Below are 23,662 nucleotides of genomic sequence, written 5' to 3'. Positions count from 1 at the left end.
ACACACCCACCCTCACACACGCACGCACGCACGCACACACACACACCCAGCCACGCACGCGCAAAACACGCACACAACCACCCACCCACACACATGCAACCACAGACAACCCACCCACACATGCACACAAAACCACACACAACCCACACACACACACACACACGCGCGTGCGCAAACACACACACACCCAGGCACGCACGCGCAAACACGCACAAAACCACCCACCCACACATACGCAACCACAGACAACCCACCCACACATGCACACAAAACCACACACAACCCACGCACACACACACACACACACACACACACACACACACACCAGAGAGATTCATCTGCGCTCATTAATGCAAAGGCCGTGTGGTCCTGACAGAGTCACCCCGCATGTTTAAAATTCACATACTCCGTTTAGGGATCACCCCAACCGTACTGTAACTGTTTGGTTCCAGACCAATGAATACCTACCTAATAAAGAAATGATAGAATTCTGCATAATTAATAGTTCTCATGGCAAAAAGAGAAAGACTGAATAAATGAAGAGTGATAATACTTGTAATGCAGACAAATCCATACAATTCTGAGATTTGGAATTTTCACACCAATGAAATGAAGTCAAAAAAAAAAAAAAAAAAAAAAAATCTGAACAGAAATGCATGAAAAATAGACAGTCCATAAATGACCATATTGCCTTTTGTCACACTGACTGTTTAGAAACACAACCGCAGCTGGGAAAAAAACTGTTTACCAACGATGCGTATATGCATGTCATGCACATTATAATTATGTCAGTTCTACAAACCATAATTTATTGTGTCTACTCCTGGAAAACAATTGTAGTCTAAATGTCAGTTGTAAAGATGTAAGTTGTAAAGAGGAGAGAAGTTTGTCCCACAGTTCTTTAAACCAGTTCAGGCTCACATATGCACACAACTGATTGCATAAACTTACTGGATGGTAAGAACTCCAGTTGTGGAGGTTAGCAGTAACACATTTGTTTGCTACATTAGCCAAAATCAAGGAAGACATGCATTGAATTCTTACCCAGCATGTGATTCGCAACGTGAACCTGTATATCCCACTCGCTGTAGAAAACCATCTGACACTTTATGCACTGGTAGGTCTTCTTCTGGATAGGAAAAGAAGCATACCATGTCACAGTGTGACACCCCTCTGTTACGATATACTAGATAGGACACTAAATACTAAGATACTAGGGTAATAGAAAAAGAGGAAACATTGCTATGCATACATAACATAAAGAGCTTTGTCAGTTCGTTTATGCAAAGATAATAGCAGCGAGGATATGCAGCTATTATAACACAGCTGCCATTCAAACATCATTTAACTTGAGTTGCAAGATACTGGGTATTTGGGGGAAAAAAAAAGTTATTTGTTGTTAAGTTGTAAGTTATTAAGTTATTATTGATTAATAGTATAACATCTTTTTTCAAAATCTCAGCTTATTACCATGATAATGACTGGAATGGACACAGATAAAACATTCGGTAATGTTGTGTAAAATCCGTGAGTGTGTCGGGGGTGTGTTACCTCTTCGGTCTGCGAGGGGCTCACCCTGGGCATGGGGGACACCTGCGGCGTTCTGTGCTGAGCGCTGTTGCTCTCTCCCGACGGATCCCCGTGCATGGTCAGGACGTGGTTCTGAAGCTCCGCCTCCGACTCGAACTTCACGTTGCAGCTGGGGCAGCGCGTCTTGGCGGAGGCGACCCTGCCCTTCCCTGAGGCCGGGCTGAGCTTCCCGCCCTGGGCCCCGCCCGACGGCGCCCCCTGCTGTTTGCCGCCATTCACGGTGGGGCTGGAGCTCTTGCTGCTGGCACCGGCGCAGGAGCTGCACAGGCCGTAGGGGAGGCCGTTGATGTCGAGCTTGACCAGGTCCTGCTTGGAGCGGAACTCCTTCAGGCACGAGGCGCACTTGTAGAGCTTCTGGGAGTGGTGGGCGCGGCCGACCGGCTGCCCGGCGGGCATGTTGCCCGTCTTCTGCATGTGGAAGGTGCCGTGGATCTTCAGCTCCAGGGTGGACGTGACCGTCTGCATGCAGACCACGCAGCGGAAGCCGGTCAGGGAGTTGCGCAGGTCCGGGTGCATCTGGCAGTGCTCCAGGAAGTCCTCCTCGCTCTGCAGCGGCAGCTTGCAGATGCGGCAGTTGCCCGTGTCCAGGCTCTTGCTGTGGGTGACCTTGTGCTCGGTGAGGGTGAGCAGGGAAGGGAAGCGCTCCCCGCAGATGGGGCACATGTAGTGCTTGACGGGGCCCAGGTGGGTCTGCATGTGCTCCCTCAGGCCGGCCTCCGAGAAGAACGTCCGGGAGCAGACGGTGCACTTGTGGTTGCCCTTGATCAGGTCGGCCTTCCTCTTCACCATGGCGCTCTCGCCGGGCCGGATGTTGTGGTCGCGGAGCTGGTGGTTGGTCAGCAGGGAGTCCATGGTGTAGGCGGCGCCACAGATGTCGCAGCCGTACATGGGCTCAGAGGTGTCGGCGTCCTCCTCACTGCCGTCGTGGCTGTTGTGTGACTCGTGGCTGTTGGCCAGTATGCTCTGGAGCTCAGCGTCATCCTTGGGGACAGGGTCCGCCCCGCCGGAGGTGGAGCCGTTGGCGCCGCAGTTCTGCGGCTTGGCCTCGAAGACGCAGTGCTTCTCCCGCAGGTGCTTCTCCAGCAGCACGATGGCATGGAAGGCCTTGCTGCAGAAGCGGCAGTTGTACTTCTTGCTGTGGGTGGTAATGTGGCACTGCAGCTCCACCTCGGTGCCGAAGGACTCCCGGCAGAAGATGCACTTGTGGACCTTGCCCTGGTTCTCCAGGTGGTTGTGTTTGACGTGCAGCTGCAGGTCGGTCTCGTGCCGGAAGTCCCAGTTGCAGGAGGTGCAGCGGTAGACCTTCTTCTCGTTGCTGTGCTTCACCGCCAGGTGCAGCTGGATGGACACCTTGGAGTCGAAGACCTCCTGGCAGAGGGTGCAGCGGAAGAAGACGAAGGTGTGCATGTCGAGCAGGTGCTTCTGCAGGTCGTCCACCGAGGTGAATTGCTTGTCGCAGCTCTCGCAGATATAGTACGTTGAAGTGATCATGAAATGGATGGTGACGTGCTTCAGCAGGGACTCCTGGTTGGGGAACTCTTTGTTGCACTGCGGACAGGTCAGCTGTGGCAGGACGCTATCCAGATGCGTTTTCAGGTGAGTCTGGAACAGGTCGAGACTGGAGTACTTGGCACCGCACTGGTTGCAGATGTATTCGCTGGCGGAGCGGGACGAGGAGCCTGTCTGCTTGAGCGAGGCTTGCTCCACCGACATCGGCGAAGAAGGACTGAGGGTGCGGTGGGACTTCTTCCCGTTGTTGATGTACTTGAGCGCAAGGGGGATGTTCTTGTGGTTCTCTTTGATGTGCTTGTTCAGCTTCAGGATGCTGTTGAAGATGGGCGAGTTAGTGCAGTACGAGCAAGAGTAGACCTCCACGATGGGGTCCTTCGGGGTCCCGGCTAGAGGGGAGTCGAACCGCATGCTGCCGCCATCACAGTGGGTCTGCCGGACGTGCTCCTCCAGGGTGGCCTCGGTGAGGAATCCCATGAAGCACTGGGGGCAGAAGAAGGCGTTGCTCTCTTTGGCGACGGGGCTGGGAAAGCCGTGGGAGCAGCGGATGTGCTCCTGCAAGGCGTTGAGGTCTCCCAGCACCTCGGGGCAGAAGTTGCACTGGAGGACTGCCGCGGATAGGCTGCCCAGCAAGGCGCTGTGGTCCTGGGCGTCGTGGACCTGCTTCAGGTGCTCGTTCAGGTTACACAAGGAGGGCAGCACCTCTAAGCAATACTGACAAGTATGAGCCTGCTCTGGTTTGTCCAGATGCATAGTCTTCAGGTGTATCTGCAGGACGGCCAGGCTGGAAAACACTTGCTTGTTGCAATATATGCAGCTGTACGTGATTTTTGCCTGCTTGGACGACAAGCCGGCGATGTTGGCCGCGTGCTGCGCCGCCCGCTTCCTCCTGCGGGTTTTCGGCACGGGCGGGGCCACCTCCACCATGGTGGAGCTGTCGACAGAGAGGTTCGAGTCCGGCGTGGTGCTGGAGACGGAGGTGTAGCCCACCGTCAGCAAGGAGGGACTGTTGCTATGGTTACTGGATTCTGGCTGCTGGTGGACGTCCATGTGGCTGTAGAGGTCCTCCACGGCGTGGAAGTGCTCGGAGCAGATGGTGCACGCGTAGCCCTTCTTGTCTCCGCTGTGCTCGCGTTCGATGTGGCTCAGGAGAGCGCTCTCCTCGGCGAAGGGCTCTTGGCAGTAGATGCACTGCAGGGCACCCCTCTCGGGCAGGGGCGAGCACTCCGGGTGGCACTCGGCGATGTGCCTCTGGAGGTCCTCGGGGACGTCGAAGCCCTCCTCGCACTGGCTGCACTTCTGCGTCTCGCCGCGGCCCAGGTCCTGGCCGCCGTCCTTGCCGCGCTCGTGGACCTGCATGTGCCCGTGCAGGGAGCTGGGCGACAGGAAGCCGCGCCGGCAGACGGCGCATTTGTACGGCTTGTTGGAGGTGTGTGTCTTCATGTGGATCTTGAGGTGGTCGCTGCGCGAGAAGGCGGCGTCGCACTCGGCGCAGTGGTACTTCTTGTCGCCCGTGTGCAGCTTGACGTGGCGGTCGCGGCTGCGCTTGTGCTTGAACAGGCGGCTGCAGAAGGTGCACTTGAAGGGCAACTTGTCGCCGTGGCTCTGCTCGTGGTGCTTCAGGTAGCTGAGGCGGCTGAAGGACTTGTCGCAGAACTGGCAGGGGTACGGCAGGCCGGGGACGCCTTCCTCCTCTCCGTAGTCGCAATCGTCTCCGTGGTTGGGCGATGTCTGGTCTTTGCTGGAAGGCGAGGATGCTGGCCAAGAGCAAGAAGGATCATCTTCAAGATCAGCGCCGTCTGGAGAGGACGAAGACAGATCGAGATTTGTGTTGTCAAAAGAGGAAAAACACAGAGAACAAACTGTTCTTAGTTCATGTTCACTTTCTGCACTCGCCATAGGGTGCAGTAGCAAAGGTTGGGCAAAAATAACAATAGCAATGTAGCAAAGCCATAATTCACATTAATTTAAATTCCCTTTATTCTTACTCCAGGTCCTGCGATGGATGAAAACAATGAATCTCCCTAGGAGTCCTTTTTAAAAAGTTATATTTGAATATTTTAATTTGCATCATTTTAAAAAAATGAAAATGAAAATGCTTTTGGTACAATTAGCCTTGTATGTGGCCACATAATGGCCTAGCCCACTGAGATTCAAAATGCAATCTTTTTGACATTTCTGCCTACATGGTATGGGGTGCTTTGTGATTGATGCCCTGCATGTGGTAAATTAGTTCGTTTCTACTTTTTTCCCCATTTACATTATAACTATTGTTTCCACTCATTTATGGAAAAGAGGACCCAGAACAACCTGTTTCCAGTTAAATGATTTTCAGAAAATTTAAATGGACAAAGACTAATTCATGACTTACGCCACCCATAAAGAAGAACCTTAAATTGTAAATATATGTAAAATACCGCTCACATGATTATGGTCTATTATGTATGATACATACAACATCCCTGAACTATCCACTTGAAAAGGGCATTAAAATGTCATTCTATACTGTCTTGTTTGACAGTTTTAATCCATTTTGCCATCTTCTGAATTTAAACAGGTTTATAATAACATTCCAGAGAGCCATGTTTTAACTCCAGTACAACAGCAACAGTATGGTATATGTAGAGAAGTGCGTACACACAATAATGTAATGGGACGCATATTGAAATAACAATGAGAGGAATTAGATCATCACCATCATCATCATCACTGACTGAACACAATCCTTGACATAAAAGTAGTGAGTCTGATTTGTTAGGTAAGAATGTTATAGCACTGAAAAACATTTGGATAAGGCTTAGGTTTTGGCTCAGCATTAGTTTGGGAGACGCATACAGGGTACCAGCATGGGGGACCTGGCTCTCTATGTGCCTATGAGGTGAAGGTGGGAACAGGGGGGTTGCAGAGCTAAAAAGACTAAGGGGAGTATTAACTGTGCTGGGAGACAACCAAGGACAAACAAGAACAGTAAATAACAAAGACTTTAACAAATCTTCTCTTTCCAATTCTCGCTTCACCTTTCTCCTCTGTCTCCCACGGCAAAACGAACCAACAGAAGGTCGAGTATGAAAAGATCCAGACGGCGCACCCTAGATTCACGGTACTGTGGGTAAATTCATGGCACTGCGTGTGTTTTTGCCTTTTAAGTGTGAAGGGGAGAAGCACTTAAGGCTTCCTGTTACACGCGAGTCATACAATAGAATTTGGAGCACCCAGATCATTCTGGATTTCTATCCAGCAGTTTAGTAAGACTCCTTCCGTAGGAATTCTAGCTCAGACGTTCTATCCAGGAAGCAACACCTCAAGATTCCACCAGGAGAGCCCTATCCTCCCTCCCTGCGCTTCAGATCACAGGCCACAGGGATGGGTTGTATGCTGCTGAGACCGACAAGGTTCTTCCCGAAGGGGGTTTACTATTAAGGGCCAAATGGAACTCCTTTTCCGGAGCCACTTAATTTGTCTGTCCCTTACTTCTGTCTTGGTTTCACTCAATACTGCAAGACCTGCCTCCAGCTGAAACCTAGAAACCCTGGTCAGGAATTCTATGGGAATCGATGGCTAATATCGACAGCTTCCCTTCATGGTCCTGATGATGTTGGATCAGTCATCCGAAGAGTATGGAGGATTTGAACCAAGGTCACCATTTGTTAGCCTATAGGGGGATGGGCATCAACTATGTCTGGTCAACTGGTGTTTTTTTGTCCTAAGACAAGCTTTTACATTGCAAATCTCAGTTCTGGTATGCTCATTGTGAACACTGGAGATTTCACCCTCCAATTCATATCTGTATTTTGCAACTTCAAGCTGCATCTGTCTGAGAAAACTATCTACTTATACTAATATTCTTTGCACAGTATGCCCCAAATCTGGATCTAATTACACTAATTTAATCAGGCTGAACTCAACGATTAATGTCTTGTCATGATTCCATTTATGTTTTGGAATTTTGTGTGCATTTAATTTAGTTAAGATTTGATACAATTTGTAAAGTTTGTTCAATGTTGTTCTTTTATTGCTGTAGGTTACCTTCTTGGCTTACATTTGTGGGATTGGAAACTGGAAATTCAAAGCCTTTTCTCTCTCTTAATGCTAGGTTTTAAACACTGCTTTCCAATGTTAGGGATTGGACATTTCAGGTACCCAACTTTTAGAAACCATGTCATGAAAGACAGCAGATTCCACCTCGGATGATCCAGGGACCTTGAGAATAATAAACAATATAGACTGTATGTAATGAAATTTGCTGACTGTAAATGTTGTTGTCTAATAAATACAACTACTGCACCTTCAAAGCATGAAAATGTACATAGAAGTCTTTTTCTGTGTGTTTTATTTCAAAGTGAATACAGGTTAGTTCACTTCAAGAAAACAAACAAGGCTTTTGAATTTGCATGAACGGTATGTGATTTAAGCTTAAACCCCTTCAGCTACAGATCCCCAATGCACAGCACTCGATATTCAAAGCAGACAAAATATTTGTACTTTCCCTCCTCCTAAAACATATTTTAAAAAATCATTTAATTAGTTTTATACGACTTGAAAATAAATTACAACATGGCCAGGAATGGTGTAATATTTCTGCTTTGGGCCAATCCCATCTAAAGCAAGGGAGCAAAAACTTTATTTTTTTTTTTTTTAATTAACAGCTCCGAATTTTATGTGGCACATAAGGTTTTATAGAGACTCTATAATGAAACCTCAGTGCGAGAAATCAAAGGTTCAAAAGGTTGCACACCACTTCTTCCGCCTACCGAAACCTAAGTACTGTGAACTTCCTGACTTGAATAAGACACGTCCTTCCAGGCACTTAAGGAAAAGCAACAAAGCCGGAGTGTGGCAGGGAAAAAACAAACAGAAAAAACGAAGCTTGCAAGGATTTACTAGACATTTAAATGGAAGCATAAAAAGTGGTCTCGTGCAGTAAAAACGAGAAGAAATAGGGCGGTAAAAAGCTAAAACCACAGCCTGTTCATAGGACCTGAACTTTCATTTATGCCGCCATTACGATGGGATGTCTGAACGTGTCGGCAATGTGTCTGTCATCCAGAGCATAGGAAATAACCAAAATCTCTCTATCAGTCAAATTTACAGATACAGAAAATGTCAAAAAAGACAGTAAAGGTCCATCAAATACAAAGTGACATACTGTTTGGGTGAATTACTTCTTACGGGTCTTGCCTGGCCAAGTCTTATCCTCAGGAAACAGACAATGCAGTTGTCCTTCCCTGTACCTCAAAACTGGTGAAAGTGCCTCTCGGCGCGGTGTTCGGAAACTGGCCACTGGCCTTCTGCCCACTTTGCACAAGTGGCAAAACCAGTTTTTTGTTCTTTTTGTTTTTTGTTTTTTTTTAATTAAGAATTTGGTTGGCCAAACCCACATGCCACTGTTTCTGGTTTATGAGAGGAGTGCAAGTCCTCTTCTTACACTGAAATAATTTGGAATTCAATTTTAATGCATCAGCGAGGTTTTCCTTAATTCAAAATGACAAATTTGAGCAAGTGTTACTTTCTTTGTTACCTCACTGCCATGTTCTTTTAACATCTGATACTTTATCCAGATCTGCTTGTTATTTTTTGTACAATGTATTATAATGTTTTATAATTATTTTATACATTCTCAAGTGATGACTTAACAACAGCAATATAAAACTTTTGAGTTTGTGGGACACACACCCTACAATGGGGTGAAGTCACAGCTGAAATAATGGAGTGGACTGAACGCATTTGATTAACACCTACATTTTGTTTGCTAGCTCCCCTTCTGTTGTTTTCTCTGTGAGTTGGATACCATAGGTTTAACTGTGAGATTCAACAGCAGTGTTGTTACTGAACTTACAGCAAAGATGGCCTCAGATTTGGAAAGTATCAGACTGTGAATCTGTTACTGCCAACAGCGTTGATAGAACATAAGGAAACATGGGTTTGGGGTTGTCTTTGTTGGATCCACAGTGGTCTTAATTACAGCATTTGCACTTCATCGAAACTACAACGCGTTCCTGCAAATCCAGTGAATGTATCTGAACTGAGTATTGTATACCCAGTCACTAATGCTGTTATTATTACCATTCAGCCGTATGTATAGCAAGTGAACCACCATGGATCCCTATCAGATTACATTGTTAAACTATAAAAGGTCAATCCCACGTATAATTTGTTTTTGCTATTTAATTTACTACAGATAAACTTATGAATGAAAGCAATATTGCAGTGCTACACAGTGCAGTAAAAGGTTTTGCTTCCTCATGTCTGCGTAGAGTGGACACGCGTCGCAATTCAAATGCGAGCGCGGCCCTGACACAATGCTGCAGACGCGGGGCGAACGCAAGCTGTGAAAATGCACCGCTGAGCTTCAGATTAGAGCTCCAGCGTTCCTGTGACCACGGGTCCCTCTCTCTCCCTCTCCCTCTTCCTCTCTCTCTCTCTCCCTCTCCCTCCCTCCCTCCCTCTCCCTCTCCCTCTCTCTGTGATGGACTGCTCCGCCATTTCCAGGAGACACGGAGAAACAAGTGTGTGAACAGCAGCAGATGAAAGTGCGTGAGCGTTGGTTTGTGTGTGTGTGTGTGTGTGTGTGTGGAGGGGGGGGCTCTAGAGACTGTAAGGGAAAGCAGAGCCGCCTCGTCTTCCTTCATGCAGACAGGAATGCCCGTGAACCAGCAGCCTGAGTCAATAAAAGGGGTCCTTATTTCCTCATCTCCACGGCCGGCCCGCGCTGGAGCTGCCTCTGTGCCGCTGCCAAAGGGGATGCAGAGCTGACGCTACACCCCGCGGCTCAAGGGCTGTCTTTGTTAGCCTGCCAGGCCTTCCTGAGTATCTTTTGGCCGGCAGCCCTTTAACAGCCTGGGAGGAAGACCTCCATCTTAGGGCCTGACACTTCTCTCTCCCTCTCTCTTTCATGTCTGCTAACAGAATGAAACAACATACTCGTTTCTGTTCGTGCAGCAATTGACATCTGTTGACTTGCATGTTCAAGGCAATAGTACAGGCTAACTAAATCAATTCACTCAGATTCAGCTAGCTTTTTTTTTTTTTTTATTTGAAGACTCGAGGTATAATCTTACTGGCTGTCATACTGAGCGGGATGTTTGCTGTGGAAATTTTAGCATGTCTATGGAAAATGTGGCCAGAGTTAGCCCCCGGGATTATCCATTTTTGGATGTTTACGAAACTGCACAACCAAAAATACAGCTAGTATTATAAATAAAGATAAATCATATCTTCTAAATAGTGACAACACAAATGCTCCCTACCCTGTCCACCCCCTCACACACTTCCCCACACCCTCACCCTTTGTTCCTGCCAAGCACCCTCACCCACCAGCAGTCCACCCCCTGCCAGGTACTGAAAAAAATAACACCACCCCCCCCTACAAAGTCTACAGTCCTTTATACAGACACTCTGAGCTCAAACCACACCTCCGTTCCCTCTACTCTGTCTCTGCGCCACACTTTTGCTCCTACCACATTCACTTTTAGCTGGTAGTATGTCCACATCACTGTTTAATTAGGACCTTAAATGGGGAATCGGGGGCCTGTACATTTTCGGCAGAACAGGAGTGGAGCTCTTACGCTAACTTTCGGTGGAGGAGGAGGAGGAGCATTTCATGAAGGGGTGCTTAATAATTACATTAATTTGTACAAAATGGACTCTCACTGCTCCACACACCCTTGCTGGCTATCTTCCCTCACTGGGAGGGCACTGCATGTCATATAGAGTTATATGTAGATATCGTAGGCAGCAAACCGGCGTAACACAATGTACCTGAATTCGTCAACCAGTCACAATGTATTGCATAACGACGTGCTCTGGAAAGACACAGTCTCACTGGTTGCTTGTGACAGAGATCAAATGCTTACAGGTATTACAGCCACCTAGTTATAACAGCTGGTTAATATCTAGTTAGCTACATGGCTATACATATGAATAAAGTAGTAATGAGTGAGTAACATGAACGTGCTGAGCTGTGCACCTTATACAATATTTTTGTTATGGAATATAACTGCTAGAAACCCTCCCTCGCTGTTCTTCTACCCTAGTGACCCACTCGGTGATGTCAGCAAAATGTGATATTGAAGGGGCTCCCACGATGCATATAGAAGGAGGGGGAAGCTTGGAACCGGCCCACTAATTTAACTAAAGCAACTACTGCCATGACACAATAAGAGTCACTGCCAAAATGAACAGTCCCTGTTAAATTATATTTATTTTAATTTCAGTGAAATTAAGTAATAATAACAACAACGTTGACAACGACGTGTAAAGTTTAACCACCCAATTCACAGTGGATTGGATCAGTTTATTTTATTCAGGAGCAGCGGGATGCCTTAACGGGGACACGGTATCTCATAAAGACCTGCAGTGGGTCTCATGACATCTGCAGCAGTCTTTATATACCAGCTGTGGAGGGAGGGCTTAGAACTACAGGACCAATAGATCAATATGAGGACAGACACACTCACACAGAAACCCACACTTGGAATGCACACGCACACACATATCATCCATGGGCAAAGGAATGTACGAGGATGAACAGCACAAATAAAAATGGAGAACAGACCACAATTCACCATAAACTTCAGAATAGTCTTCAGCTGTTTCCAGCTGTTTGTTATGCAGCTTAGCAGGTTTCATTTGACTTGAAACAGATATCATTCATGTATTTCATTTTACTAGACCACTGACTACAGAGGACTGCTGTTGACATAAGTGTTTACATACACACCTTTGCAGAATTAATGCACAGACATAAATAAAAGTAAGGAATCACCACAAAGAGTCCACATGATTGCTGCAGTTTCATAATTTCTTGGTGGCTACACCATGTTTTGGAATCCAGAAAAAAATACAGCTATTTAAGGAATCTGTGCAGCTACCTTGCTACTTGGCATCAATACTACTCTTTTTTTAAATTGTATTTTATTACTGGATTCACCTGAGTTGTTACACAATCTCACCAAAGTCTGCCAAACGCTGGCCTGTTTTCAGAACTGTGGTACAAAGACTAATTGCCTGGAAGATGACAGGATGCTAATATTAGCGTCTATTATGGGGACAGAGTTTATGAAAGGCACTCCCAGTTTTTACAGAACACATATTGTAGAATACATGGAACCTTTTATTGAGTTTGCAGTAACCTGCAACAAGAATTACAGCAGTCAATACCTCATTTTCCTCTGTGGTACACAACTCTTACAAAAGTATCTTGCGAAATCTCAGCGGTAAACAGCAAAGGGAACAAGAATTAGAAACTAACTGGTGCCGTTAAAGAACGAGGAACAAAGCACTAATTTGTTGCTTACTCCCCACTTCTGAGAGAAGTATAAAGGCAGGAAATTCACAAATTTTAGTAATGGGGAGAAAATACTGAAAAAAGTGGTTTGGGATGGCTTGTTAGCACTAAATACAAAATGTCGAATTGTGTTAATTGACACAATGAAGCGGGCCTCCGTTCCAGCCCTTAATTGGAACTGCTGAAATGTAACAGAACAGGTGGCAAAATCGGAGGTTCAGGTTTTAATTTAGCGCCCTCGAACACGGGGTGTAAGGAACGAGAAAACAGGTACAAATGTGTCCGGTCGAGTTCTCACTTCCTCTCTCCCACACGTAGGTCTTTCATAACTTTAAGAAAAGAAAAAAAAAAGAACACCTCAAAACCTCTCTTTTTTGTTCACAAGAGATTAGGAGGGTGCCAAATCCAGGATTCAGTTTTGGATTCAGCCGAACAGATAAATCCTCAGGATTTAGGCAATCTGAACCGGAATCTTACATGCCTGACGTTAACTTGACTTTATGTCACGAATCAAAATCAAATGTGATCAAATGGAGGACGCATATTGGTTGGCCTCCACCAGTGTGCTGCGTCATTGTGCAAGAAGGAAAAGCAATGATACGCACTGCGTGCAAAGATGAAACAACCCACAACTTGTAAAGTGTATAAAACAGTGTGTAAAACAGCTGCATCTGAAACACATTGTCCGGTACATTTGCCGGGGCAGTAACAGGTGACCTGCAATAAGCACTAACAGTTGTCATAACGCTGTTGCCTGCCATGAAAACACCGCAGACCAGAACAGAGCGGGAATTCCACTGAAATGGCCATGGTGTGGCCCAATAACAGCACTGCAATTCAGACGACCCTCACGCTAAAACAATCCCTGCAGCCACTCGGTAACATGATGGTCATGGATATGCAGCCTTACTCTGATGAGGAAGACTGCTACAAATTCTAAGACACACGATCCCTTTGTGCTTTATTCTCAGACGGAATAGCCTCTACGTTCGAATCTGTTCTGAAGCCCGTTTGACGTATCGACTGCACCCACATCTACATGCGACGAACAGGCATGCGATTATGCTGCATAATCAGCATGCGTCGGCCACACCGGATCGATGAGAGCTACAACCTCAGCAGCGCAGTTTTGTAGCACAAAGCTTTCGAGGGCAAGCACATGGCAGCACATCGTTACTGGGAATAATGAGATTGCGGGGAAGGGCATGCCAAGTTGTTGTAGAAGACAATGCAGGCAACAAGCATAAAGCCATGTATAGCTTTGTGTAGCTGAACACTTAACACCACACTCACTTAACACAAGTTGTGTCATTTGGAAAGAAGGAAAAGCAACGATATGCACTACATGCCTGTAGCTATCAGGAGGCAAAAATCATTGTCACACATATAGCAAAAGTCTCTCTACCAATTTGTCTCCATTACAACTTATTCGACTAACAAAGCACGAGGGGTTATACAGTTTATCATATCTGCTCCAGTCAATGTAATTTTGCAAGACTTCACCTGCGATTAGAAGTTCTCTCAGGCTGTTCTTAAATGAGACCTAGCCGGATTCACCACTCGCACAGATAAGACCCCTGGTTAAAGCCGCGCGTACACAGGGAGCGTGGAAGAGGAACAGCAGCGGCTCTCTCTGCCCCGCGCAGGTTATTCCGAGCCGCCCCCGGCTGCGGAGGTGTTCCAGGTGTCCCAGCTCACAGCGGCAGCGCCGCCGGGCCCAGCCGCTCCGAGCGCCCGCGGCTTCAGACAGCTCCGGCAGCTGCTGACGACCGAGCCCAAGCGCCAAACGTGCCAAATTAAGACGTGCCGCTGTCAAGACCGCTGTCATTCCCGCCCCCCCCCCCCCCCTCTTCGGGGGCTCAAGCCCTCGAATTGGAATTGAGTTTGGCTTCATTTACATCCTGTCTAAGGTGCCGTGTGTGTTATCCCTGGCAAGCAACAACGTGCACAATGTTTACAAGCCTTTTCGTGTGTGTTGTGAAACACTACCACTAAAGCAATTTCTTATGTCTTAAACAATTTTTTTTAACCTTTTTAAAAAATTCAAAACTGGTAGTTTAATGCATTCATATCTCTAACAGCTAGCCTGTACCTTGTCTGGCCAACTATGGAAACTTGGTCATGCAGCACTTCATCTGGCCAAGTACTGAAACCTGGTCATGTAGCACTTCCAATATCGTCGACTCCTTTTTGCTTCTGTTGTACTCTGCCTCACTTGTAAGTCGCTTTGGATAAAAGCATCTGCCAAATGAATGCATGTAAATGTAATGTAAATGTAAATGTAAATGTTGTGTGCTGTAAGTTCCGTCACAGGTAAGTAGAAAGGAGGTTAAGTGATGCGTTAATGCATCTGCCTTCCTGCCTTTCTGTGTCGGACTGTTTTTGTCTGTGAACAGTGTAACAAAAGGTTAAAGGCATATTTTCACCGCATACCTGTGATTACTGTCTTGGGGACAAGGAAGAAATCATTAGCTACGTGGTCAGTCAAGAATAAACTGATCAAACTGACAGCAAACTAATGAGTGTCCAAAATAAGTATGTTTTTTTTTTTCTATAAATAAGTAAAATAAACAAATGAAAGCTGGCAAATGTGTTTCCCATAAGACAGTAACACGAAATGTGGTGTCCGCCAAACCCAGAAAAATATGCAATTCCTTTCAGCCCTGAAGTATTATTGCAAAAAATTATATTTGAAAGCATATACATCACTAATATCTTTGAAATTATGTTAATATCACAAGTGTGACAGGATCACTTAGAATCACATGAGATGAAGCTTTGCATATTCAACTTCAACAACAAGGGCTGAAAAGCCTTTGAAATTAACAATAATTTAATATTGGTATCAATGTGTTTTAAACTAAACTACAAAACAATGAGACAATATTAAAAATGTATGTTATATTAACCACGAATAACCAACATTAATTAGATCTTTTTTTGACCCAGCTCAGGTGATAGATACAGGTGCCCAGAGACTCTAGCACTGATGGCTCTCTTGCCATCACAAGGTTCTGTCTCTCTCTCTCCCTCTTTCTTTCGCTCTCTCTGACAACCCCCCCCCCAAATACAGCAAACATAAAAGCATGGCTCTCTGCACACCAGTGAAAAACGTCAGGCCTGGCTCACCCCTGCCGCAAATCAATCAATCCTCCGTGCTCCAGATAACCGGGGGCAATGCTCGTCCCTCCCCGGTGACGGGGTGGGGGGGTGCTGAATCCCGCTATGGCGTGCGCTATGACACACGGTGTCAAAACACACCGAGCCGGGAGCTGGGGCCGATATTGAACACTGACGCTGTCACCGGGACGTCGGTGTCCAGCGCCGCTCTCCAGTACCCCCCCCCCCCCAACCTACCCGTTCCACGGGGAGCGGAGAACTGCCAACTACTTTGTCCACATTACCCCGTTTCCCCAAGTACAGACGCGGCCACTGGAAGGTGTCCCAGATATCACGGCGGCCAGTGGCATCCAGGGAAAGTTAGAAAAATGAACTGCGGGGAGTGGAAAAGTGGGCCATTCAGTCACAGGATGTGTTTTGTGAAAAAAACGAGACGGCACTGAGGAAGGGATTACCACCGCTTCTTAAAAATGCTTATACGCCTTAATTCGGTGCCCGGCCGCGCTCCTGTGTACCTCTCCCTTCGACCATAAACGACTCCCTTTTGAATTCAGTCAGAACGACGATAGCCCTTGAAACAAAGCGTCGGAGAAGAATAGTGTTCGGTGGGACACAGAGCTACAGCGGCCTGCAGGAGGGGAGCAGGGCAGGCCCGGTCCAAAATGCAGCCGGGTCCTCAAACAGCGACGAGGCGTCTGTAAATAGATGTGTCACGAACCCGCGGGCCGGGAAAGATTAATATCCCCAACGTTTTTGACCCTGGAGCTGGGAGTCAAAACAACAGGGACAGCTGACTAGGTTGGGTGCGCGCAAACACACATACACATACACACACACACACACACACACATACACACACACAGGAAGGCCGCGCTGCCCGGCGACTTGGCCTGCTCGGGGCCCCCCGCGTCCAGCTGGGAGAGGACAATCTGTCCCCCCGGAAAGGGTTGCTGGGGACCGATTCTCCGTGTAGCCTCACTGGTCATCGCCACCAAAAAGTAGCAGTCCAAGTGCCGAAATATGAAATGCACAATCTTAGGAATGATTACTGTGATGTCTGTCTGAATGGACTGAATATTCCTGACGTGCACACACACGCTCACACACACACACGCACACACACGTGCACACACGCCCACACACACGCACACACGAGCACACACAGACACACACAGACACACACACACACACACACACAAAACAGTGACCACAAGGACTCATTGGCATTAAACAACCTTCCTAAAAATGGCAGTTCCCTTCTTCCCCTCTTGGAGTGTTATGGAGAGTAGGAAAAAGAAACAAACCGAAAAAAAAATCACATTTATTGTATTTGAATCAAATAAAATCCACCATAAAATGTATAGTTGCAAAGAGATTTCATCCCACAACTGAATTGTGATAATATTGCAACATCTATACATGAACAGAAACTGCATGCAAAGTATTCTAAAATAAAAGAATACAAATGTAAAGCAAACCTATTTTGTAATATAAGGCATTTACTTCAACATGCATATAATTTTTTTCCATCTAGTTATGAATTTTATATCTGGGTACATACTGATATCACTTGCCCATAACGAAACGGGTGTTCTTGACTGAAGGGTTGGCCTTACAGGAGTGCTGAACTGCCGCAGAACTTGTTTCAGTTTTGCCCGTGTAAATGCAATCTCGTTCCGAAGCGCTCTGGTAATGAATACATCAAAAAAACGTACAAAGCGCCCGCATGGCAGACTCATTAAATTCAGCTTTCTCTGCAAAAGCATCTGAAGGGGCCATCAATTAATTACGAACCATGGATATTCAGGAGATGGTGGCATGTCGCTGATATTTCAGTGATGGCGGGAGTTTGGAGGCCATCGTTAGTGAATCGTTTTGAGGGGGGGGGGGGGGGGGGGGGGGGTAATGTGATTACGACTGAGGCCCGCCCGCTGCAGCGCTCAGCCCCACGAGCAGGGCCCTGGCGTGTGGCTGCAGGAAGGACCCAACGCATCCTAACCAGCGGAGCTGCTGCTGATTAGCGCAGTGACTGGGACTTTCTGATTTCTCAGCGTCGGTGACCCACCTGTCATTTAAACCGGACCAGCTTCTCTTTAAAGGAAAATGAGTAGTGGCGAGGTTGAAGGCAGCGGTTTGGAAGAGGCTGGGTGTTTTTGTATACCTCTGTATGACACAGAAGGCCGATCATCATTTAAACCTGACCAGCTTCTCTTTAAAGGAGAATGAGTAATAGAGTGGTTGAAAGCAGTGGTTTGTGAGAGGTATTTTCGTGTACCCCTGTATGAGACACAAAGCCAATCGTCTTTTCAAGCAGACCGACCTCCCTTTGAAGGAACACGAGCAGAGAGGTCAAAAGCAGCAGTTTGGGAGAGACTGGGTATTTTTGTGTTCCCCTGTATGAGGTGTAAAGCCGATTGCCACCTACTTCCCTTCTCTGACACTTCGGTAACTCAGACGACTTCATCAGTCGGGAGTGGGGGGAGCAGCGCAGAAGGCCGCATCTCCTGCTCTGTCGGATTTCCACATGTGCGTGCAGGCAGCGGGCCCCGTCAGTGTACGAGCCGCACATGTCCTCCACCCCCGCCGCTGATCGCGGCTCTAATGCGCTCCAGATGAATAAACACCGCCATCTCCGCGCGGTCCCGCACACTCCGCAAAGCCGGGCCCCGCTGCCAAACTTCCCAAACCCCTGTAAGCAGGCGGATATCCATCTCCGCTGCCGCGTGGCCCTAACACACACACACACACACACACACACACACACACACACACACACACACACCTCCTCGGCCATCGGCACACTGCCACGGCAAACTTTTGTTTTCGCCTGCCTTTCCGTGCCTGAAAGACAATGTTCAAACGAATTAACGTCTCAAAACATTTTTTTTTTTTCCCCTCCCTTCGATTGACTGGTTCAAAAAGAAAGTGATGCTCGGCAAGAACCCCAGGCAGAGCGAAAACAGACCCCGTTTCCTGAAGAAAAAGAATATTTCTGCTGGATGCGAGTCATCCGAGGAGAACTCCGACATTAAGCAGGTCAGGCAGGATCTTTGCTGCTCCGGAGGAGGCCTTTTGTGAATCAAATGCTAGCTGCAACACACCTGGCCGCTGTTAGCTGACCTTCTTATTAAGGATAAACTGAGCAAACAAACCCACTGACAATACAAATGTATGAGTAAATGAAACAATGAATGATCACAGCCTCGACAATAACTGATAGGTCAGTACTGTTTACCACTCCTGGCACACAGAAACAATCACACAGACACAATCCTGTGATATAACATGGCTTATGATTCATATTGTTTTTTTTTTAGGCATGCAGGCATAGGGTTGGATTCTCAGCGCAAGTAAAACTCTTACTGAGACTGTGACGTCCTTGACTGGTGACAAAAATAACCAGGACGTGTCGATGACACAAAGGGAGGGGGGCTATCTTGGGATTCGCAGAGCCCTAGAAACCATCACCCAGGCCCTGATGGAGATTTCCTTCTCACAAGATGAGAAACTATGATAATAGACCCACACAGTACGCGCACACTGTCAGGTTTGTTTTCCTCCCCCCCCCCCTCCCCCCCCCCCCCTCCCTCCCAGAGGTCTCTAGACAGACCACTGTGAGGATTTTTTTTTAGGGCGCCGAGGACAAATGGACCCCGATTCAAATCCGTTTTCAGGAGCAAAGGACGCGTGCTGTTCTCACCCGGTAAATTAGGCGTGGGTTGTGTTGGACGTACTGCTGTTGCCAACAGTGACGTAGCCGGTTACCTTGGGAGAGGATGTCTGGGAGCACAGCTCAGAGGGGCAGACGGAAACCCTGTTTCCAATCACACAGCTTGTTTAAAGGCAAAGCATTCAGCACACTTCAACCAACCTTTAACAATAATTACAGAACATGCAGGAATAGCCTCCTGTCAGTGGCAGCCAGAACCAAGATGACTGACACACTGGGCCAAACACCACTGCCATCTTGGCTCACGCACAGAACTAAAGAAATTTACCTCCAAAGGGTGTCACCAAATGCTGAGAACAGTTCCAAGGGAACTAACTGCTCAAGAGCAAAACGCTCTGAATTGCGCTGCGTGTAAGATACCCGGATTTCACTTATGCTCTTTTGTACTGCCTCTATGAATTACACCAGCCTCCGAAAAAACTCGACAGACAAACGAATACATGAAAAGGTCTCGAGGCACAGAGACTTTGAGCAGCGCACGCCCCAGAGACGTGTAACCCCAGGACCTTACGGCATGGGACTTCACAAAGAGGCGAGAACGCACTTCATCCTAACGTGGTTAATTATTCTACTAGATGCGGAGCGACTTACCCAGACGGCAGCGCGGGAGCAGAGTAGCTACGCTGACAGCGCTACGGCACCTCAGACCTGCTTTGAACCCCTCTGAAGAGACAGCGCCTCCTGCTTTGGCATAATGCACTCTCAAATCATGTATTCCCAACCTTCAAAAGGTTATCACCAGGGATGGGGTTCTTCCACACAATGCACACTCTCTCTCTCTCTCTCTCCCTCTCTCTCTCTCCTTCTCTCTCTGTCTCTTTCCTTCCTCCTGGCAACCATTTTTTTCTGTTTTTTTTTTTAGGGTGTGAACACAGTTCCAAAAAAGCAAGTTTGCCGAGAAAGGGAAAGGAATTGTGTGTGTAGTTTGTTGGCTGGTTTTGCTTGGTCGGGTAAATGAGGGATAGCTACGGGTTCTCCTTTATCTGCCCAAGGAGGTGGAGAGGTGAGCTGGTCCCATGTCATGCTCTGGGCAGGCAGCTGGGAGTGGAGGTGGGCATGGGGGTATAGCCCTGTCCCAGAGGTCATTAGTTAAACATGGGACTGGCATCGCGGGGTTCCTCGGCACCCTGGGCCCTTTGGCGCCGGCTCCAAGGACGTCAGTGCAATCCCGGGCCCCTATGGTGTAGCAGGGCTCTCAGCGCGTCCACATTTCCATGGCAACCCCCCGAACCCCTTCCCACTGGGACACACAGCACCCCTTGAGCTTTGGTCAGCGAGGAACACACCATTTCAAGAATAAAAGCACAACAGAAGAGGCACACCAACACACTCCCAGATGTGCACTCCCACACACCTGCTAGTGCATGCATGCACACACACACACATATATGCACGCAAGCACGCACATACATACACACCCGTCCAGTGTGCATGTACACAGATACATTCCAAAACCCCACTCATTTCCAAAGTTCTGACAAACTCACAATTAAGAGAGGCGTTAATAAGACTGTTTCATTAAGATGCTCTAGGTGCAGCACCAGGGCTACACTGTAGTGGTTTAGTAGGCCTTGTATAACCTTTATCCTTTAGGGTTTAATTAATGTTGGTCAGTCTACTGTTTTCGTTCAGAAGAACGACTTATTTCCGCCCCTAGTGAAAGCAAATCCCTCCGTTTCCCTGGGTGGAAGTCTTGTTTATTCTTACAACAGGTACTGCATTCCTATTAAGAGCACAGCCTGCTACTGAAAAGGGCTGAATTATTTACCAACAGTAGAAAATCTGTGTATGAAATATTTCTTTTTCTGAAGAAATGGAAAAAAGAGAGTGAGACATACCAGAAACATCAACAAACATATGGTAAATGGCAGGGATTCAGTGCAAAACATAAGGAAAGCTCTGAGTTGGAAAAATACATGTCCATCTTTACATTCTAAATGATACACACATGGAGACAGTGTTTGTTTTTTGAAATATTATCAGTAGTATAACTTACAATTATAATACTACGTACATTACTCATTTCAACTTGACAATAATAAAGGGTCTTCTGTGAAAAAAAAAGTCAAAAACAACTGAAAATAAACCCTGTGCACCAGGTACCAAGGTCGCAGTAACCCAATACCCATTTCAAGCTGGTGCATAAGTACTGGACACGTCCATTCACAATTCCCCCAGAGTTTCATTTTCTTAGATGCCTTTTAAAAGCCCAAAGTGGATACCTCTGCAGATATCACAGTGAGTCTAAAAAGCATCCAATCAAAATGCTTCCAGTGACAGAGTTGCATTTCCATGGAAAAACCTATGTTATTTTTGACAATCAAAATAATATAAATAACGCTTACTAAGAGGGAAAGAGAATGCTAATCAAACAACCACACAAGAAGAGAGCATGCAAGACACTTCCACACTTCCGTTGTTTCTGCTGTGTCGGGTTGAGAGACGACGTAGCCAGCTAACGGAGTAGCATGGAGTCACTCGGACATCAGATGATAACCGAGCAAATTAGCCAGTCTCAGGCGAAAGTTGATAAACTGGATTTTACCAGAATTCAGGGAGCAAATGCGGAAGAGTGGGGGGGGGGGGGGGGGGCAGAGAGAGAAAAGAAAAGAAAAAAAAAACAAAAGACTCACAAAAGGGAAAACCCACAGAGCGCAAAGCCAAACAAAAACAACCAGGGGAGAGGAGAAGAGTCGGAGAGGGAGAGACGAGAGAGAGAAAAATCAAATTTGCAAGAAAACAACAAAAAAAAAAAATGATGCATCTCAGACAAAAGAGCACACATGGGTATTTGCCTTGCTGTCTGCTCTTTCAGGCGCCTCCGAAACTTTATTAAAGCGGAGCCCCCTCGACGGGAGCCCAGCTTTCTCTCCCCCTCGCATTTTAAGGAGCGGGAAAAGCTGAAGGAGTAGCTACGGGGGCGAGAAAAAAAAAAAAGAGAGAAAGAAATACTAGCACTTCGTCCCGTTTCTCCACGATTCTTTTATTTCAGCGATGCATTAAGCAATCTCCCCGCGGAGTTATTCTCCTCTTCCTGGTGTGGATAAAGCTCTCCTTGGGGAACTCTGTAATTTCCAGCTTCTCCGAATTCAGGTATTAGTAAAGACCGCTCGGGGACCCGCCACAATATAACTCTACATTTTCAGACATTCGGAGAGGAGCCCCCTAAGGGTCCTGAGTTCAAATTTGTGAGATGTAGGCATTGTGAAGCGGACCCCGGGGGAGCACCAGCAATAGAAAATCCACTGAATTCAAAGCATTTCCTAAGCCCTGGCAGGACCCACCCCCCCCCCCTCCCCACCCCACCCCACTCCCAACGGAGGCTTTTTACAAAACATGTGTTGCTGACATGTTGACAGATTGCTCAGTGAAGTGGTAGGCGAATACACAAGACTGGCCATTTAGAGGGGGACATGGCTTTACCCTTCATCGTCTACCTGGAGCACCATGTTTTATACATCACCAGAGGATGTGGAGGCGGGGGGTTTGGGGGGTGGGGGGGGGGGGGGCGCAACTCCTCTGCGAAGAGAGGAGGAGAAAAATAGAGGGAAAAGAAAAGAGTGAGGAGGGCGGCCCCAGCCGTCAGAGCCCCCATTAGAAGCTCCGATGGAAAGGTGGTAGGGGGTAACGTTTGATGGAGGGGGGAAAGGGGGAGTGTGTTGGGGGGGGGTGGAGGTGGAAGGTGTAACATGCGAAGGTGGTGTTTTTTTCCTTTCGCTCTAATGACGGCCCAATGGTCGGGCAGTAATCTGATCAAAGGCCGGCGTTAAAATCCGACCTCGGCTTGTATCAGGGTATTAGCGATGTACGTCTTAATAACCCGGCGGCTCGGAAAGTGCTGCCGTGGCAACCGGATGGAAATGGGGGTAATAATGTATTCGCGGTGCTGGCGACCTGGGGCTGCGTAGCCTCTTCTCTGGGGAGGCCACTTTACCCAGAGCCAGACGTGTCTGAGCAAAATCACTCTACACAAGACAGAGGCTGAATACTGAGGAGCAGAGGTAGCAACCAAACAAGAGAGAGAAAGAGAGAGAGAGAGAGAGAGAGAAAGAGAGAGATAGAGAGAGAGAGAGAGAGAGAGAGAGCAAGAGAGAGAGAGGGAGAGAGGGAGGGAGAGGGAGGGAGGGAGAGAGAGATGGAGATGGAGAGAGGAAGAGAGGGAGGGAGGGAGGGTGAGGAGAGAGAGAGAGAGGGAGATGGGGAGAGAGAGGGTGAGGGTGAGAAAGGGAGGGAGAGAGACAGAGAGAGGGAGGGAGGGAGGGACAGAGGGAGAGATAGAAAGAAGGCAGAGAAGGACAAGGAAAAGGAAGAAGAAGAGAGAGATTGAGCAGTGGAAGGAGAAACAAAGACAGGAAGAAGTGATAAGACAGAGAAAGTAAGGGGTGATGAAGGGGTCAAAGAAAGACAAAGACAGAGAGAGTGAAATG

At 47.4% G+C, this 23,662-nt stretch overlaps 1 protein-coding gene across 1 annotated transcript in view; it reads right to left on the bottom strand.

The window, feature by feature from the left end:
* Nucleotides 1-1,006: 1,006 nt before the first annotated feature.
* Nucleotides 1,007-23,662, bottom strand: part of LOC118771531 (zinc finger protein 521-like) — a 60,030-nt gene continuing 37,374 nt past the window's right edge. The window contains exons 4-5 of the mRNA XM_036519538.1: nt 1,552-4,898; nt 1,007-1,129 (exon numbers count right to left, since the gene is read on the bottom strand). Coding sequence (XP_036375431.1) covers nt 1,007-1,129; nt 1,552-4,898 — 3,470 coding nt within the window. The remainder of the gene's footprint in view (nt 1,130-1,551; nt 4,899-23,662) is intronic.

The sequence above is a fragment of the Megalops cyprinoides genome, chromosome 24 (genome assembly GCF_013368585.1).
Source record: "Megalops cyprinoides isolate fMegCyp1 chromosome 24, fMegCyp1.pri, whole genome shotgun sequence".
NCBI lineage: Eukaryota > Metazoa > Chordata > Actinopteri > Elopiformes > Megalopidae > Megalops > Megalops cyprinoides.
Note: the sequence above shows the minus strand (reverse complement) of the source record. Positions and strands in the feature narration are given on the sequence as shown.